Raw genomic sequence first — 20,734 nt, 5'->3', positions numbered from 1 at the left:
CATGATTTTGCCCTGCATTTTGATGACAAGACAGCAACATATACGTAGTTTCCTTTGTGTTTACTTCTAGACCAAACTCCTTACTAGCTTCAGTTAAAGTTTGTGTATTTTTCCATGGTATCTATATTATCACCCAGTAGATTCACATCAGCAGCATAGACCAACAGCTGATTTGTCCCATTTAATTCAGTCCCACCTGGTCTTCCTGGACCTTCCAAATGGCATATTCTAAAGCAAATTTGAAAAGCAGTGATAATATAGCATCTGGTTTTAGACCATTCTTGAAAGGAAAATTATCATACAGATGTTTAAATATACAGACTTTACTATATGCTTTGTTTAAACACATTTTCATCAGCCTAACTAGTTTCATGGGTACCCCAAACTCTATGTGAGTAGGGTACCCCAAACTCTATGTGAGTATTGTACAATACTTCCCTCCAAACTCAATTATAGAATTTCTTGAAATCGACAAATAGCTGATGTACTGTCTCATAGTACTCCCATTTTTTCTCCAATATCTGACAAATGCAAAAGATGTGATCATTAATTGATCTTACGTCAAAACTCACACTGATGATCCCCAATAATTTCATGTATATATGGACCTGAACTTGAGAAAAGAAAATTGTATAAAATGTTGTATGAAGTTGATAGTAGTAGTATCCCACAATGATTACTACAGTCAGTTTTACCACCCTTCTTGGGAACTGGTACAATATTAGACTCCTTCCACTGATCACGCAGTTCTTCCTTATTCCAAATAGAATTAATTGGCTTATAGATCTCAGACTGTAATATTTCACCTCCTGCTTGAATAATTTGTGCTGGAATTTGATCAGTACCTGGCAGTTTATACATTTCTGACTTTTCAGTGTCAATTTAAACTTCGAAAGGATACTAACGGCTCAACTGTATGTATTTCTATCTGCCTAACACCACTGACTGTGTACGTTCAATATCTGAGAGAAGTTCTTCACCTATTCAAAATGTTGTGGGAATCTGCAAGCAGATCACCATTCTCATCCTTCACTAAGTTACTTCTTGGTTGGTAACCCCTCTTAAAGTCATTTATTCCACTATACAGGTCTCTAATATTCTTGTTCTTACTGTTCATTGCTAGCTCATCAATTTTGTCTTTCAGATATTCCCTCTTTTCTTTTACTGAAACGCCTGCTGGCTTCACGTCTTGTATTGTTCAGATTATTTCCATTTTGTTTCACTTGGATTCTGTGACCACTACAGTTTGGCTTGTTTCCTTTGGCCTGATAATTTTTAACATCCTTCATCAAACAGTGTCCTATGCCTTTTCAGTTCAGAATAACTGATGCACTCTTTGGCAGAGATTTTGATATATTGTCTCTAATAGTGTCCAAAGCTCTATTAATATCCACCTCAGTGTATAAATTTTCCAAAGCTGTGAACCTGTTTGAGATTTCAACACAATACTGCTCTTTATCCTCCACCTCGTTTAATGTCGTGAGATTGAACTTCTTCATATGAACTCTGTGCATTGTTTGTTTGCTCACTGCCAGTCTCCCTAACTTTTGCCACCACAAGATAGTGGTATCACAATGTGCTGCCCTAATTGATCGGACATCAGGTATGTTTGAATGCCATCTCCTGTCTCTTAAAATATGGTCAACTTGGTTGTGCTTCTTTCCATCAGGACATACCCAAGTAAATATATGAACGTTACAATATGGGAACATTGTACTTCTGTCAATAAGATTTTTGGATGTGGCAAAGTTTACTACTCTAACTTTATTATCATTACTAATTTCGTGTAAACTCTCATTCCCAAATTGTAGGTCAGAAAATGTCTTCCTTGCCTACTTTGACATTGAAATCTCCTAACAAAATTTTCATATGATGTTCAGAAAATTTATTGAATACATGTTCTAGTTTTTCAGAGAACCTCTCCTTCATAACATAAATTTTATCTCTTGTTTGGGCATGAACATTCAGAGTGGTGATATCACACCAGCGACCTCTTATTATTATGTATGACATCCTATAACTAACAAACTCTACCTTTGTAACTGCAGATATGATTCCCTTATGTATGAAGAACCCTGTACCTAATTCATGATTCTCATTTCCCTTTCCATAGAAAAACATATATTCACCTGCTGGTTCGGTGCCACCTTTGTCCCATCTGATCTCCTGTACTCCCACTAAATATCGTTTATATTTTGAGATTTCTTCCGCCACTGCCCTGAGCAAAGTTGCCCTATGCATACATACATTCCAAGTACCAAATCTCATAACAGTTCTTTCGCTTAGGTCGTTTATCCAAGGAATCCATCCAGGTCTGAGGCTTCATATGATCTTTCATAACAAGCTTATTTTTTACAATGAGGAGCTGTAAGCCCCACACTCAACCCCAAAGCTGTAGGACCACTCCTTGTCAGCTGCCCGTGGCTTCTTATTCAGTATATTCACAGCTACCCTCCATCTCAGGAGGCCATCTCCTCCATCTGCAACCTGAGGGTGTGCCATGCGATAGTGACAAGGGACCCACATAACATGGAAGATATTAAGTAACTGCAGCTTAAAAACGGGCTTAAAATATTTAACAAAACAGGGGAATAGAATTTGAGAAAATGTAGAGTATTCAGAAACTACAACTCTGTTATTCCTCATCCCCCACGTACGTGGGGCAATCCAAAAGTTACCGAAATTTGAATTTTGCGAGCGAATGGTTATGAGTACATTGAAATACCGCACACATCCTTCTTGAATCAGTGTGGCAAGGGGCATCGAGTTGAGTGATTGGGTTCATTGTTGGTGAACATATTTCCATCGTTGTGTTTCCGTGAGTTTGCGGTTTTGTGATGGCTGACCTGAGAGAGCAGCGTGTCTGTATAAAATTTGTTTCAAACTTGGAAAAACCGCTGCAGAAATGCACCAAATGTTGAAGCAAGCTTTTGGTGAAAACAGTTTAGGCCAGACACAAACTTACAACTGGTATAAGGGTTTAAAAATGGCCGAACATTGACTGATGATGACGATCATTCGGGACAGCCGTCAACGGGCAAAACACCAGAAAATGTCGCGGAAGTTAGGGATCTGATTCTGCAAGATCGTAGACTGACCATCCAAGACCTCTGTAACACCTTGTACATGTCAACGAATTTTGTCAGAGGAACTGAACATGAGGAATGCGGCGAAGTTTGTGCCACGACTGCTGCAAAATGAACAGAAGCAGCATCGCTTGGAAGTCTGCAGGGAACTTCAGCAACAGCTTCAAGAGGATCCAAACTTTCTTTCGAAGGTTGTCACTGGTGACGAAAGTTGGGTTTATGGCTATGACCCTGAAAGCAAGCAGCCTTCGTCACAATGGAAGAGCCCTTCTTCACCTCGGCCAAAAAAAGCTCAACAAGTCAAAAGCAACATTAAGTCCATGGTGATCTGTTTTTTTTATAACGACGGGATTGTTCATAAGGAGTTCATCTCTCCTGGTCAGACAGTCAATAAAGAGTTTGTCACGATGTTCTAAGGCGTTTGAGGGAGGACATGAGGAGAAAACGTCCAGAGAAGTGGCGCACGAACGACTGGGTACTCCACCATGACAACGTACAACCGCATAAGGCTTACATTGTGCAGGAATTTTTGGCTAAAAACAAGATGGCAGTTGTTCCCAACCCACCGTACTCGCCAGACTTAGCTCCATGCAACTTGATTCTCTTCCCCAAGATGAAAATCAAGTTGAAGGGGCGAAGATTTGATACAGTTGAGGAAATTCAAGCGGAAACGCAGACGGTATTAAACACACTAACAAAGAAGGACTTCCAGGATGCATTTGAAAAGTGGCAGAAACGCTGGGATCGGTGTATGCGCTCCCAAGGGGACTACTTTGAAGGTGATGGTGCAGAATAAGATCTAGGTAAGATGTAATAGTTTTTATTAATATATTTCGGGAACTTTTGGATTGCACCATGTATGTTTAAGACTTTGTCTTGTTGTGCAGTTTTTTTTGTGCTAATGTTGAGTGAATTTTTTCTCCTGTAAGCACCATAATAAAAACTCTTGAATCTTGGCTGATTTGGTCATTTTGTATCAATATATACTGTTACTGTTTGTGAACCTGATAGCAGGTCTTGTATCTGGATGTATTAAGAGAAAAAAATGTTAAATTTTGAACAGTGGGAATGGATTGGAATTCCATGTTGAATTTAAAAACAAGTTTAATCTCTGTGTTAAATTCCCAAAAGGTTAGATGGGTGAAACATGTGACGTGCATAAGTAAGAAGAAATATGCATGCAAAGTTTTTGGTTAGAAAACCCCATAGGAGGAGCACTGTTAAAATAGAGGCACAGATGGGGGATAAATCTCTTAGAGAAATCGTATGGGGAGTTGCACAGTTGAAATTTCTCAAGAGAGTCTCCATCAGTGGGCTTCTGTGATGACATCTGATTAAGTGAGTTGCTCAGAAAGGACCCCATGCCATTGAGATGGCTGGATATAACATTTATATATGTAATTTTGCTTGTTTTTGTTTTTAGAAGTTTGCAAGAGACCACGTGCTTAATGTTGAATCCAGACTGGGATCTCAGTTAAGATCTTCTAAGCGTAAGAATGTACCAGTCACTCCTGTTCACAGTGCACATAAATTACAAAAGATGAGTGGAAATGACAGGACTGCTGCCTCAGAGAACAACCCTCATCCTGTGCAACAAACTGTGGTATGTCTCTTCACTCTTGCTTACTTCATTTCTAAGTAGAGTTTTTACTGCTGCTGTTTTCATTGGTATCATTCAGATGTATGATGAGTGACTTTTTAAGGTGAACATTAATATTTGAGAAGACAGTGGCAGGAATTATAGTGTATGGACAGATTCTTTAAATGGGAAGCCTTTTCGTCGTTTGAACATTTCAACTCCATGACTTCTACCAAACATGGAGCAGGCAGTATATAATGAAATGAGAAAGAAACAAAAAGCCGCTGAAAGAATTCGTGGTACTTATGGCCTTCATTTGCTTCAGTCTGTACTGTGAGGCAGACCAGATTCATAATTTACATTAGTACATGTTTTGTTGTGTTAAATTCTTCAGGTAATCCTCAAAGTTCTTTGTTGTCGCCATGTATGAGTTAACAATGGAAATCTGATGTAACCTTTATTTTACTTATAAAAGAAGAAAACATACCTGATAAGAGAAAAGGGAAGTGAGACTTTGAAATTTCAAAGGACAGTGCTTTAGATAGAGTAATGGTTAAGACTATGGTAAACTCTTAAGCAGCCTCCATAGTCTAGGGGTAACATTCCCACCTCATGACTCAAGGTACACGGGTTCAAACCCGGCAGAGGTGGTGGAATTTTTAAGGGCGGAAAAATTCAGGGAACAAGTCCTCTGGGAGGGACTTTAAGCCGTGTGTCCCGTGTCGTAGTTTTACGGCACATAAAAGATCCTCATGTCTCTAGGAGACCTCTGAGCAAATTTAGGCAAAAGTTTCCCACCCAAGTAGTTTCCAATTCCTCCGGTAGATGAGGAAGTATTGGGGACCATTGCCAGAGAGGGCCGACCTCGCTGGCAGAACGGGGCTGATTGTGAGAACCAGTACTGGAAGGGCATGGCGACTAGTAGAATAATTAAAGGGGGATGTACAATAGATCAACAACTGGTCACAGTGCATGGGGAACCCCCCCCCCCAAATAATAATAATAATAATGGTAAACTCTTCCCCTGTAACAAACAAATATTAAATTCACATGCAGCTATTCACTGATAGCTGATGCTCAGATTGGTGAGAAGTCAAATTTGTAGACCTATACTGAATGAATAAGTAATCAATATTAAGGCTTTACTAAAGGAAGTTAAATATATATAAAGTGTGTATGCTTCAGGATCGTATTATAATAGAGGATTACATTAAAAAGTAAAAGTCTTTGGCAGCACTATCAGTTATATCTTAATTTAACACATTGCGGACCGGTTGTTTTTCCTTTAGGGTGTGACAGGAAATGAGCGTGATCATGTTACTGGCTAAGCTAGCAAACATTCCCGAGGTCAACTACGCAGTAGTTATGATGCAACATGGCCACACAGCGAGATATAGTCGATTGCAACATAACGCGTTAGAAAAGGGCCAATTGGCCCGCCCGGTGCGCAACACTATAGAAACGCAGAGGGCCAATTTACCCCTCCGGTCCTGAATGTGTTAATATATAAAATGGTTCTAAATTATTATTGGGGTTTCTGACATTAATTTAGAATGATATATTTGTAAGTGGCTGCAAGAGATAAATGTGGCCAGAATCTGCAGTCACTGGAACCAGCAGAAGTCTCATATGGTGCTAACTATTGTGTAATTGCCAATGGCTTTCCATCCCTGATTTAGTACATATCTGTAGTAATATNGATACGTTCCTCCGAAACATCGGTTAACACCACTTATACACGGTGCCAAATCCCAGAAGACTGCTTTCTTCATGTAAATTGTTCTTTGTAAAATATACAGTGTGATCCTAAATTATTGTCAGAAAACCTGACCATAATTTAGAATCACCATATATATTTATATACATGTAGACCTGTAAATTTAAGCAGGAGAAGCTCTGTTCAATTTTTGTCAGGAATAGAAGACCTTGATAATCTTCAAATTGGTTCAGGAGGCCACTTTTGTTCGTTGAATATAGGAGTTTGCAAATGTACACACAGCATACTTTTTGTTCAGTTATCTTAAAAACTGCAAGACTTACACTAAAAGTACATTGAATATCAAATGCCTTTTATTTTGTTAAAAATATTTTTCACCCTGATAAATATTTAGTGACTAACTGTTAGGATGTGTGCAGAAACAGTACTGAACAACATGCAAGACAGTGTTATGTATGTTCTATCTCTCTGCACAATCAATCAGTGCACATTCAGAGTGGCTCATCTGCCTCCCAAAATGCCATGTGTCTTAAAATATGTACTCAACTGTGAACAGGATTTTTCATATTTTGGTCTGGTTTAACTATAACCAAATTATGAGGGTTTCCTGAAATTGGATTTATTGGACACTTAAAACTTGGAACTACAAGTGTAATGCTCTCGCTAATCTACACGCTCAACAGTTCACTATAGCACACACACTAAGTCTTTCAGTTTGTTTTCACTAGATGTTCCTAGGTTACAGCTCCCAGCAGTGTTCTGTTTTAGTACTCACATCCTTGCTGGCTGGTGACTGACTAACTGGATTGTCTAGTTTGTGCTTGCTATGTAGCCTTGGTACAGGCTGCACAGAAAAACTTAGTGTTACCTATAACACCCAACAAGACTGAAATCACACATAAGCAGTTAATATTCACATAACCATTGAAGGAACACATTCCTTTGCTTCTATATCACAGCAAATAGAAATTTGCTTCCCTGACCACTTTGGATGAGATGAACTCATACAAAGATTAATGAAAGGAAACTTGGTCCATCCCCCCAAGCAGGGGAAGGGAGGAGGCATGTGGCCTTGAGAATCACAACGCGCTAAAATGTTCAGAACATGACAGTATTCACATCCTTATTATTGAAATTGAATTATTTATATATGACTTCTTTTCTTTTCGTTTCTTAACTACAGAAGCAATGCTTCCCTTGCTTCCATGCACAGTACGCCACTGGGCTATAGTGTTGACACTACTGATAAGAGGGTATATCAAGTATGCTGTTGAGATGACCTCAGGTGGTATGATGTCCATACCAACTCTTATGACTGTCAGTTCTGGAATTCAAGTAAAATTAAGCTTAGTATCTGAACAATTTAAGTGGCTGCAGTGTTGGCATTACTGATGGGAGGGATTTACACAATATGGTATTGAGACAGTCTCAGGTGCTTGATGTTGTGGCATGTAGACCTGTTGGTGGGCAACAACCACAAGATAAGCAAATATACAGTGGTTGTTGCTAAGTAACAGCTTCACAAATAAGCTTGTTTCCATGGCAACAGCTGGTTACAGCAACAGAGGAACTGTGTTTTTGCTGAGTTGCTATAAGCATGACAGTTAATGGAGCTAAATAAATTGAGTGGAGTTAGAGAAGAGAGTTGGTTGGGGAGTGGTAGCCAGTCAGTGGAACTGCTGAGGTCCAGTTGTTGTGAGCGGTTGCTGTTAGAAGCTGATAGCTGAGGCCACAGATAGTTCAGGAACCCAGGGGAAGGAGAATGTCCGCCATTGGAAGCCACTTCCAAGCAATGACCGCTAGTGAAGACATGACTGGGCACTAGTGTGTGTGTGGGTTTGTTGTTTTTTTTTTCTTCCCCCCCCCCAGTGAATTGTAAAGTGTAGTCACATGCTGTATCGAAGTCCAGTAAATCTGATGATCAATATAAAACCCTTCTATATTCACTCTGTTAGATGACAGTATATATACCAAGTTTCATGAAGGGTGGTACAGGACTCAAGCAATAAAACGGTTTTGCCTCTGGAGTTTTGGATTATGGATGGGAAAGATTTTTAAGTAAGCCGTTGAGATGAGCTCAAGCGCCATTATACGTGGTGTGTTCAAAAAGTATCGAACCTTTGGTCAGCAGAAATACATTTATTGATTTGGTGGTACAAAACCCTAATCTCCTTCAAAGTAGTCTCCTTGGTAATGCACACGCTTCTCCCAGCGCTTCCGCCATTGTTGGAAGCACTTCTGCAATGCGTCTTTTGAAATGGTGATCAGCCAGGCCGTCGCATTCTGCATGATGTCTTCTCTTGACTCAAATTGGGTTCCTTTCAGCGGCATTTTCAGCTTGGGAAATAGTCAAAAGTCACACGGAGCCATGTCGGGGGAGTAGGGAGCCTGACGAACCACAGGGATGTTGTGTTTGGCGACGAAAGTCTGAATCAGTTGCGCAGAATGGGTGGGTGCGTTATCATGATGGAGCCCCCAAGTTTTTGCTGCCCACAGATCCGGTCGTTTGAACCGCACAGCATCATGAAGGCGACGAAGGACCTCCTGGTAATATTCCTTTGTGATGGTTTGGCCTTGTAGTGCATACTCATAATGCACAACCCCACGGGAGTCGAAGAAAACGGCCAATACGACCTTGACATTACTGTGGACCTGCCGTGCTTTTTTTGGCCTCAGGGATGTCGGATGTTTCCACTGTGACGACTGCATCTTGGTTTCCGGGTCGTACCCATAAACCCACGACTCATCGCCTGTGATCACGGTGTTCAGAAAGTTCGGGTTACTGTTTGGATTGTCCAGCATGTCCTGTGCGATTTCCAGATGGTGTTGCTTCTGCTCCATTGTTAGCAGTTTCAGTATGAATTTCACGGACACTCCTCATGCCCAAATCCTCGGTCAAAATTGAATGTACCGATCCAATGCTTACCCCTATCTTGTTCGCAAGTTCTCGGACTGTGATACAACGGTCCTCCATGACCAAAGTCCGCCCTTGCTCAATGACATTCTCATTTCGGCTTGTTGAGGGTCTGCCTGAACGCAGTTCACTGTCCACTGATGTGCGGCCATCTTTGAAGCGGTTGTACCACTCATTTATCCGTGAGTTGCTCATGGCATCGTCCCCGAAAGCCTGTTGAAACTTGCAAATGGTTTCCACTTGGGTATCGCCAAGCTTTTGGCAAAATTTGATGCAGTGTCGCTGCTCATGTTGTTCCGTCATTTTACACCGTACTGGAATCCGACAAGCGCTCACTACACGTCCTCACTCATAGGCTGACTGCCAGCGACTAACGCTTTCTGCGGGTGGGAAAAAATTCACAACTGCACATGAATGTCCCCTCCACATCTCCACTGAAGGGAGCCCCCCGTGCTTCATTGGTTTAAGTGCGGAAGAAGAAGGTTCAGTACTTTTTGAACACACCACGTATATGTACCAAGTTTTGTAATGATTGGTTCAGACATTCAGAACACATGCACGCAGACAACAAGGTGATCTCATTAGCCTAACTAACCAACCAACCAACTTCATGGAGCTTTTACCCCTACTTGAGAAGCCATCAATTGCATAACAATTTGTGGAACCCAAAGGTTCAATACCATGTTCACAAGAGCCCTCCACTGGTCTTTTTCCTGAGCCAGATCAATCCACTCTATACCATCCCATTCTAAGGTTCATTTTAATATTATCTACCTACCTACCTATATCTTGGTGTTCCTAGTGGTCTCTTTCCTTCTAGCTTTCAAACCACTGTCCTGTATGCATTCCACCTCGCCCCCATTTGAGCTACATGTCCTGCACATCTCATCGTTCTTCACTTCATCATTCTAATTTTACTTACCAAAGAGTACAGGTTGTGGAGCTCCTCGTTACACAGTTTTTTCCAACCTCTCATCACTGCATCTCTCTTTGGTCCAAATATTCTCTCAGCACCCTGTTCTCGAACAATCTCAGTCTGTGTTCCTACCTTAATGTCAGAGACAAAGTTTCACATCCATACAGAACCACATGCAAAATTATAGTTTTGTATATTGTAATTTTTTTGTTTTTAGACAGCAGATGAGAAGACAGAAGTTCTTGACTGAATTGTAGCAAGCATTACCTGAATTCAGTCTCCTCTTAATTTCCTCCTGAATAAAATTTTGATTTGTTACTGTTGTTCCCAAGTATCTGAACTGTGTCACATTTTCAAAACATCTGTTAGTACATACTTTTATATCAAGATTTTGCCTTGCATTTTGGTGATGAGACAACAACATATACTTAGTTTCCTTTGTGTTTACTTCTAGACCAACCTCCTTAATAGCGTCAATTTTTTTTCCTTTCTTTATGGTATCTATGTTATCACCCAGCAGAATCACTTCATCAGCATAGACCAGCAGCTGGTATATCCCATTTAATTTCAGCCCTGCCTGGTTTTCGTGGACCTTCCTATTAGCATCTTCTAAAGCAAAGTTGAAAAGGAGTAGCGATAAAGTGTCTCCTTGATTTAGACCGTTCTGGATAGGGAAATTTTCTGACAAATGTTTACCTATACAGACTTTACTATATGTTCCACTTAAACACATTTTAATTGGCCTAACTATCTCGTTAGCTTACTATTATTTTTTCAAAATAAGGAAATTAGGCCTACTGGACCAACACATGTATGGGCACAATATTGATGCTGTTACTTACTTTATATGGGTCTAAACTTTGGTCTCTCACATGTAGGGAAAGAGACAGACTGAGGATGTCTGAGAATAGAGCAGTCAGGAGAACATTTGGATCTAAGTGGGCATAAGTAACAGGGGTTGGGGAAAATTGTATAATGAGAATCATGATATGTACCCTTGCATAACATTAATAGGATGGTACTATCAAGGTGGATGAGATGGGCAAGATGTGGGTGCATAAATGCATACAAAATTTTGGTAGGGAAATTTGAAGGACACAGTCCACTAGTAAGACCTTTGTGTAGATGAGAAGATAATTTTAAAATAGGCCTTAAATAAATGGGATATCTCAGGAAAGAGATGAGTGGTGGGCTTCCATAAGTGCACAGAATTTCTTGAATAGCTGAGCAGCAGTTCACTTCTCAAGAAGGACTCTGGTCTCATCTGTTTATTTATTTATTGTTTATTTAACATTATCAGTAGCTCAGACTATATAGCACAATTGGTGCGGTGATTAATACGATGGGGTACTCAAAAGAAACCGAAGTAATTTTTTTTGTGGGCAGAGCTTTTGTAGTACCGCGTTTTGCCGCTGTGAGCGCATAGAACTAACTTTCCTGAGTCGATAAGCCGACTACCGTTGCTTCAGAAGGTAAGGACTAGTTTCAGCAGAGTTTATAGTGACAACTGTTTTGTGTGATCGTCGTTTTTCCAATGGCTTATTTTCGTGAACAGTGTGCGGCGGTTAAATTCTACTTTTTGCTCGGGAAAAGTGGAACAGAAACTCTTGAAATGTTAAAAATGGCGTACAAGGACGATGCTATGGGGAAAACTCAAAGTGTTGAGTGGTTTTCCCGTTTCAAAAATGGTGAAATGTCAATTGATGACAAACCTCGTTCTGGTCGTCCTTCCACGGCCCGAACACATGAAAATGTTGAAAAAATTCGTGAAATCATCAAGGAAGATCGACGACGGACCATTGAAGAAATTGTGGAGCTGTCAGGAGTGACTTGGAGCTCAGCAGCCAGATTTGTGGCAGTCGGGTGACTGGTTTTTCCATCATGACAATGCCCCTGCTCACACAGCCCTGTCTGTACGACAGTTCTTGACCAAAAATGGTATGACCCCTGTTCCTCACCCTCCATACTCACCCGACCTTGCCCCATGCGACTTTTTTTTGTTTCCTCGAATGAAAAGAGACATGAAAGTAAAAACGACGGAGGCGCTGTCAAGCATCTCAAAAGATGAATTTAGACAATGTTTTGAAAAATGGAATAAAAAACTAGACAAGTGTATTAGTGTAAGTGGAGAGTACTTTGAAGGGGATTGAAGGTTTGCGCTTAAAATTTGAATAAATAAGTTTAAAAAAAATAAGTTCGGTTCCTTTTGGGTACCCCCTTGTAAATGATGTATTAGGAAGGATGTGGAAGGAAATGGTCATGACCAACTGCAAGGCATTCTTCAGGCTCTTCATTTACTGGCGTTATCAGCCCCTAAATGTTTCTTTCTTACAATGATTTGTTTTAGAATATCTCAGTCACTACATGGTGCGTTCAAGTTCTAAGGTCTCCGATTTTGTTCTCACACAATAATCATACAAAAAAATTGAAACTTCTGTCACTTTTCAACATAATCTCCCTGCAGCCATACACATTTTTCACAACGTCGACGCCATGATTCCATGGCCGCAGCGAATGCTTCTGTAGGAGTCTGTTTTGACCACTGGAAAATTGCTGATGCAATAGTAGCACGACTGGTGAATGTGCAACCACCGAGAGTGTCTTTCATCATTGGGAAAAGCCAAAAATCGCTTGGAGCCAGGTCTGGTGAGTAGGGAGCATGAGAAACCACTTCAAGGTTGTTTTCATGAAGAAACTGCTGCGTCGCGTATGCCCGATGCGCTGGTGCATTGTCTTGGTGAAAGAGCACACGTGCAGCATTTTATGGCCGTTTTTCTTGCAGTGCTGGAAGGAGCTTGTTCTTCAAAACATCTTGGTAGGATGCACCTGTCACCGTAGTGCCCTTTGGAATGAAGTGAGTAAGGATTACGCCATCGCTGTCCCAAAATATGGCCACCATCATTTTTTCAGCAGTGGCGCTTACCCGAAATTTTTTGGTGGCGGTGAGTCTGTGTGCTTCCATTGAGCTGACTGGCACTTCGTTTCAGGATTGAAAAACGGCATCCATGTCTCATCCATTGTCACAATTGATTCATGCATTCATCACGTGTCAACATCGCCTAGCAAAGTGCCATGCGCGCAGCCTTGTGGTCGTCCGCCGGCATTCATGGCACCCACCTGGAGGACACTTTCCGCATTCGCAGGTCTTCATGCAGGATTGTGTGTACAGATCCCACAGAAATGCCACTGTTCTTGTAACGAAAACGTCGCCATTTTAGGTATCAAAAACTCTCCTCACCCTTGCCGCCACCACTAGAGTTCTGTGTGCCGTACAGTGCTGCCATCTGTGTCACACATTCACAAAGAGTGCACGTATTTTAAACTAAACCGCATGTGTGTATCTGGTCCCAGTCCTGAGAAAAAAAAATCGGAGACCTTAGAACCTGAACGCCCCTCGTATATGGTGTTACTTAAAACTGAACATTTTTCAAACACTGTGTTCTTTTGTGTTGATTGTATTTCAGATTCCTAGGAATATATTTGCAGAATTAGGCACAAATTCTGATTCTTCAGCAGCATCAAATTTGACAACATATACAGACTTCCAGGTTTGTGACAAATGATTCCTTTTTGGGAAAGGAATATACATATATATATTTTGCTTAGCACAAAATTTTAATTCCCTTCCTCCCTCCATTTTACATGCTGGTACCCATGTTTCTGTTTTCAGAATAGGCTACTGCAGACTTCTGATGGTGCTGCTGCTTCCACTTCTGGTGCTGTTGCATGTGGTTAGTGTATACTCTCAAACTACTGTTCCTGCTTACTGGTGGTGGAATAGAAATAACAGTTCATCATGCTTGTTTACTATAGTCTTCATGCAATTGTAATGCTAACTCCATATGCAAGTACAGGAGTGTTCAAGGCACACCTTACTCAAGTCCTCTCACTCACTCAAATGGTGCTGTGGCTCTCACATATATGCTGAGACCTGTAACCAGGAAAAGTAGAAACTATCACCAACATTAATTTTTATTTTTCCCTGGACATGTAGCAAAATATAGCTTTCTTTCTTCACATTGTTAACATGTAAGTAATGCTGTCAAGTGGTAATGTGTGTAAACAAACATGGTTTCTTTCAGCTGCAAACTGATTGCAAATGACATAAGGAACTTCTTATTTGCTGATTCTGAGTCTGAGGGTGAATTTATAATTTCTTAACCAACAGATTTAAATCAAGAATTCCCCATTTATTTATGCAGTGAATATACAGGGAATGGACAATAATATGGAAACACCCAACATAAAACACATTACCGTGACTAATATGGTGTAGGACAACCTCTTGCTTGCAGAACTGCTTGCAGTCTCCTTGGAATGGATAAATAGAGGTCCTGTATGATTTGCAAGGGAATCTTGTACCATTCTTCCTGAAAAACATGGTAAGTTCTGTTATCGATGATGGAGGTGGATAGCGTGCACGCAGATTGCTCTCCAAAACAGACCACAAAGGCTCAATAATATTGATATCTGGTTATTGTGGGGGCCATGGCAGACGTGACACTTCGTCTTCATTCTCAGAAAACCAGTCCTGGACGATGTGAGCTGTGTGAACATAGGCATTGTTGGCTTGGTAAATGGCATCACCATTAGGGAACAAAGTTTGCACCATGGGATGGACTTGGTTGCCCAAAATGGTCACATAGTCATTGGCAGTGATGTGACCTTGCAGAGTAATGATGGGTCTGACAGAATACCACGATATGGCTGCCCATACCATGATCGAGCCCCCGCCATGTTTCACTCTTGGCAGCAAACAATCTGGATTGTAAGCTTGGGATGTGTGTTCTCCAGACGTAAACTCGGCCAGAAGTCGGAAACAGTGTGAAGGTGGACTCATCCGACCTAATGACCGTCTTCCATTGCTCCATAGCCCAGGTTTTATGTGTTTGGCACCACACTGTCCTAGTGGCATTTTGATCACTGATGAGTGGCTTTGGAATTGCAGCTCGTCCAGAAATACTCTGCTTGTGGAGTTCCCTTCATATTGTTTTGGTGCTGACAGGGTTTGTGAGCGTGACATTCAGATCAGCAGTCACTTTTGCAGCTGTAGTCTTCTTATTTTTCGTCACAATCCTACCAATGTTCGTCTGTCTCAATCACACAACACACATTTCCGTCCACGCTGGTGTTTATTGGATGCGGTTTTTTCGGTCCTCCTGTATGCAGTCATAATCTTGGATACTGTGCCTCGCGAAACACCAAAGACCTCGGCTACCTTGGTTACGGAAGCACCCACCATATGGGCCCCAACAATTTGCCCGCGTTCGAATTCTGTTAGCTCTGACGTGATGCACAAAAATTGCACAGAACACTGTCTCGACAACAAATGAAGCTTGCAACGTATTGCGGAGGTTGTACAGGTAGTGGTGTTGGGCAGATACAACAGCGTGACCTACAAACGTCGCTAAAATAAACACTTCAATTCAGGCATGCATTTCACGGGGTGTTTCCATATTTTTGTCCATGCCCTGTATTTTGATTTAACAAAAATTGTGCAGCAAAAGAGTTAAGGATTTAAGCTACATGTCTTATGCCTTGCATGTAAGACAACCACTACTGGTTTTAGAGAACTCCATAAGCTTAAAGGTTTGCCTTACACATCAGTATATAGAAAGTATATTGTGACATGTTGCGCAAAGGAGAACCCCCCCCACCAGCAGTGACGCGGCGGGTGAGTCAGCGCTCCCCTCCCCCTCCTCCGCACGGTAACGTAACGGTGACGCAACCGGATTGTTACGGTAGTAACAGCGGTTACTACCGCTTGCGTTGCTAGCAACACAGCGCCAGGCAACAAGGGTGCCTATTACGTGGCCGTATTGTCCGATCGAGGCTACATAAGGAGCAGCGAAGGCTATTCACAGTCAGTTCTACTGTAGCAGTCGACGACGTCAGTTGTACTGTGACAGTCGCCGAGTGCGTTATCAACGACTTCTCAGTTCGCAAGTTACGAGCTACAGCCGCACGTGCGATAACCAGTGATAACCAGTCATATCTGGAGTGTGTAATTCAGGGAGACTTGTATAGCTCCCGCATTATTAGTAAGTGAAGACTCTCGAAGAGAGTGTTAAGAGATTTTGTTCTAGGGTTTGTAAAGTGTGGAAACCTGTAATATTGTGATAATTAATTGTAGCCATTATTTGAAGATTGTTAAATAAACCACTTAACCATCTCTACGGCGTCTTCTGTAACGAAACACGTTACAATATGATATAGAACACAATATGTCACGGTCTACTTCTAATGACAAAGCCCACATTGGATATGACACTGGGCCAATTCATTGCAGTTAAGATCCTCACAACTTAGGATCTTGTTAAAAAGAACATTGACAACACTTTCATGAAAATATTAATTTCAGTAATGCATGTTGTTGCATTAACTCTTTCATGTCATCAATGTGACTGATATTCCTGGGTATTGTTTCTTCTTTGTGCCAAAACTTCAAATTTTTATTTTAAATGACATGTCCCTTCTGTTAGTATATTATTATAAATGTATATGCTCAATAAGTATTGCCTCATGAATGAATTAATGCCCAGTGTTGTAACTTTATACTCTTATTTTTTCACTTAGGTATCATTTTAATTCTTGCAATGTGGTTTTACTCAGGTCTGTCTGGTACAGTTAGGACAGTGTGTCGTATCAGTCTGTGTGTAGTTTCTATATTGTTTAGTAGGTTCACTGCTAGTGCATTAGTGTGGTTTTCTAATTATCTTAAGTATTCGGCATTCCACTTCTTTAATCCACTGAGCGCTGTGTTCATTTATAGATCTTCATGGATTCTGTGGTTTATGTACCATGGTGTGTTCAGAATGGATCAGAGAAAAATTCTGCATTGCACTGAATGGCATTTCTTCTAGGACCATCTGGAAGTGCTAAATCAAGAAGTGACATGCAGGAGCTCTGTAATGCCTGGTCGCTGCCTACGTGAGCGTAACACCCCTACTACAACACTGCCACCAAGGACGAAGAAAACACCACAGCCAAGAAAAACACCAATGAAACCTCCACGGAAAGTTGTTGCAGGTCAGGAGTCTTCATCTAAACTCCCCCGAATGGTACAGCGAACTGCACGGGGCACACCCAACAGTCCTATGTACCAAAGAGGAATAACCACAACACCCCGCTTAACTACTCCTAGAGGAAAACTCCCTATAATTATTTGATTTGCGGGTTTTCCTGCTTGAATGTGGTGTAAATATCTTGTATAAATCTCCATATTATTTCATGTCTGTTAAGTAGCTCATTTTCCTTAATAATAGTGAAACCCATAATAATTTCAGTCTTGGAGACTGAGTAGATATGCCACATTTCAGTTAATATATTGTGTTTTGTGCTATGAAAGATTTCTCTTCAGCACATTTGATTTTGCAAACTCTGTAGTAAGGTGTCCTTGCTAATACATTAATTCATTTGCTTACATTGTTTTTAAAAACTCTTATATAAACATTCTGCAGGTTATTGAAACTTCTGTGGGTGTCTAAATGAATCTATGATGTCAATGTTCTGTTCCATTTTACTAATAAGATATGAAGTTATATAATTTGATTTTTAAAGTGATTTTATAACCTGAATTGTCTATAATAAATTAAAATAAAATATATAGTTTTGTATCTTAAAAAATTACACTTAATTTCAGTTACATGGTAAGATTATATGTTATCAGTTGAAAGTGATTTTAGTTAAATAATATCTACCGCCATCAAAAATGATTACATTTCATGAGCATAATTTTAGGCAATACTTACTGAATGTGAAAGTAAAGCCTTGAGTATTTTACTATTCTTCTCTTTAGCATTAAACTGAAGTTTTCATTAATCTGTCACTGTTGTAAGACATTTAGGGCAGGGGCACAACAAAGAAACTGGCAACTGCAATTTCTGAGAATTGTTATCAGACTGAGTTGAAGATATGGAACTGAATGGAACAGCGCAAATTGAGGAGACAGCAACACAACTTGTGGAAGACTGAGAAACTCAACTCCCAAGCAACCGAGCAAGCCATTCTTCTCACAGTTACACTGCCGCGTAGTTTCTTAGTGTCAGCTGTTCTAATGTTCTTCTGTGATTCAGTTGTTTCTTTTCATAGCATGAAAGGTTGATGTTGCTGCTAATTTTGTTTTTGTGCAGTTAATTGAACAGAAGCTTGGTATATGTGAAAAATGTCATGCAGACTGTGCTAGGCAGGACAAAATAGATTTGGCTTGGGAAAGAATTTCTCATGGAGTCTGGATCCTGGTTAACTTCTTTTGAAACGGTATAAACACCTGAGTTTAAATTGTCGTGGAAGAAAGAATGCACCCAACGTTTTCTTTTCCTAATATTGTATTTAAGCATCCTATTGCATTAATATTATTTATTTCACATATATTTCCATCTTAAATGCAACTTATTATCTAGTCACCCTTCTTCAACATTACATGGTTTGGCTGTATATGGCCATCATCAGGTGTCTTCTATCTTGCTGAAATTGTTGAACTGTATGCCAAAGTTTTGTATCACATGTTAACACGATGTTTCCTGATTAACATAAATTGACTTTAATTAAAACTAATTAAATTAATTAACATCTAAATGTTTTTCATATGATCGTTGCCCTCTCTTCTCACGCCATTTCAACCACCACCATATTATGATAGGATCAGTATTATTATCTGCCATTGCAGAAGATAAGTGCATGAAATTGAAAAGTACAATCACGCATTTAGTCGGATGTACACATCCAGTTAAGATGATGTGAGCAAATAATCAATATAAGTTTCCTCATTGTGCACCTGCTAATCTGGAAACCAATTGCCTGCTTGAAATTGATGATGTTTCTGGGAAATTGCAGTTGCCAGTTTCCTTGGTGTTCCCTTGCCCCTAAACCCAACTCACTTCTGAGGATGGGAATGTAATATTGCACTTTAACTGCAATGATTCTGGGGACATGCGGTAGCATAGTTGGTTGAGGCACTATGCTACAAGCTGGAAGGTCGCTGGTTGAGTCCCAATGAAGTGGATTTTTTTCAATTGACCTAATACTTCCAGCCACACTGTGGCCCTGGGGTCGACTCAGCCTCTAATAGAAATGAGTACCAGGAATCTTCCTGGGGGGTTAAAGGGCAGCCGACACGTAACGCTGACAACCTTACTGCCATCTTTGAGCCAATTGTCTAGATCATATGGAACCCCCAGCGTCTCATGGTCCTTTGCGCCTCCATGGCCCGTTACAGGGATAGCTTTACCTTTTTGCAATAATTTTAATTTTCACAGTTCATTCAGAGAATTACACAAAATCAGAGTATTGGTATTAAACTGTTTTTAAAATTAATTTTTGTAACATAAATGTGTAACAGGAAGAAGCAGTGTTGTATTGACATAATTATCCTATAAATTGAGCATGTGGAAATCTCAGAAACATACTACACAGAGCGTGTTACACATACCACCACCACATGGTATCCTTCATCTCATATTTCTGTCAATCAGCATACTGTCTCTTGTATTTCTCCTTGGATGGTGGAATCTTATAAAATTATTAATTAGTATGGCATTATGTTACATGAAGAATGCTGGCCTAGCAGTTTGAGTCCCATAACAACACTCTTCACGAAGTCCTTCAATCATTGAATTCCGGATTTTGTTATTCCCCTTTATTTTCCATATATCTATACAGGTAAAGAAAACCTAGGATGTGGAAATAGTCCGTTTGTTAATATATGTGTCCAGATACATTTAATGAATTACACGAGTTACATAATTAAAATCACATTAATTAGTCAATAAACATAATTTAAAAAGAACACTACTATAAAACTTAAAATTAATACACTTTAATTTAAATTACCTAAATTAACCGAATTAAATGCATTACAAATTTGCGCGCTTATGACCAATTATATTGATAATATTCATTCATGGACTAAAAAGAATGATGATATAAAAAGCTCTTCAGTTCAGTTTTATAACTTCTCTCATCAGTAGCCAACTTTTTTGTTGTTTGAGGAAGATGATTAAAAACTTTAATACCTGATATGTACGCACCTTAATTGTATTTTGTTAGGTTAACTGCAGGTAAATATAAATTATTGAGGGCTCTAGTTTTGTATTTGTGAATCTCATTATTAAAATTAAATAAATGTTTATTATTAATTGTGTATAAAAGTAATGAATATATGTAGAATGTCGTTATTTCCAAATTCTTAAAAATGTCCCTACAAGACTCTCTTGGTCTAGAATTCGTTATAATTCTAATAACTTTCTTTTGCAATATAAAAACTTTGTTAACACAAGAAGAGCCACCCCAAAACATTATGCCATAACTTAATTAGCAAAATAAATTAGCTTTAATGTATCTAAAGGTATAATATATTTGATATTTCTCAATGCATAACATGCAGTGGATATTATACTAATAACATAATCAATATGCTGTTTCCACGAAAGAGTATCATCAGTAATTAATCCCAGAAATGTAATCTCAGTCACATCTGTTAAATTTATCTGATCATTAGCGTCCATTGTTTATCTTCCGTCAA

General features: G+C 39.8%; 1 protein-coding gene across 4 annotated transcripts in view; it reads left to right on the top strand.

Moving 5' to 3' along the window:
• LOC111868585 (protein regulator of cytokinesis 1) overlaps positions 1-19,189 on the top strand; it is a 38,913-nt gene extending 19,724 nt beyond the window's left edge. The window contains exons 11-14 of one of the 4 annotated variants that reach the window (XM_023859373.2): positions 4,510-4,689; positions 13,677-13,760; positions 13,883-13,943; positions 17,076-17,242. In XM_023859373.2, the coding sequence (XP_023715141.1) occupies positions 4,510-4,689; positions 13,677-13,760; positions 13,883-13,943; positions 17,076-17,146 (396 nt within the window). In that variant the 3' untranslated portion in view covers positions 17,147-17,242. Of the gene's footprint in view, positions 1-4,509; positions 4,690-13,676; positions 13,761-13,882; positions 13,944-17,075 lie in introns of all 4 variants that reach the window. The other 3 variants (XM_023859374.2, XM_023859371.2, XM_023859372.2) reach the window with 3 other exon arrangements.
• Positions 19,190-20,734: the final 1,545 nt, after the last annotated feature.

Source organism: Cryptotermes secundus, unplaced genomic scaffold, assembly GCF_002891405.2.
Source record: "Cryptotermes secundus unplaced genomic scaffold, Csec_1.0 scaffold330, whole genome shotgun sequence".
NCBI classification, from domain to species: Eukaryota; Metazoa; Arthropoda; class Insecta; order Blattodea; family Kalotermitidae; genus Cryptotermes; species Cryptotermes secundus.
The sequence above is the reverse complement of the archived record's forward strand: the minus strand, read 5'-3'. Positions and strand labels throughout refer to the sequence as shown.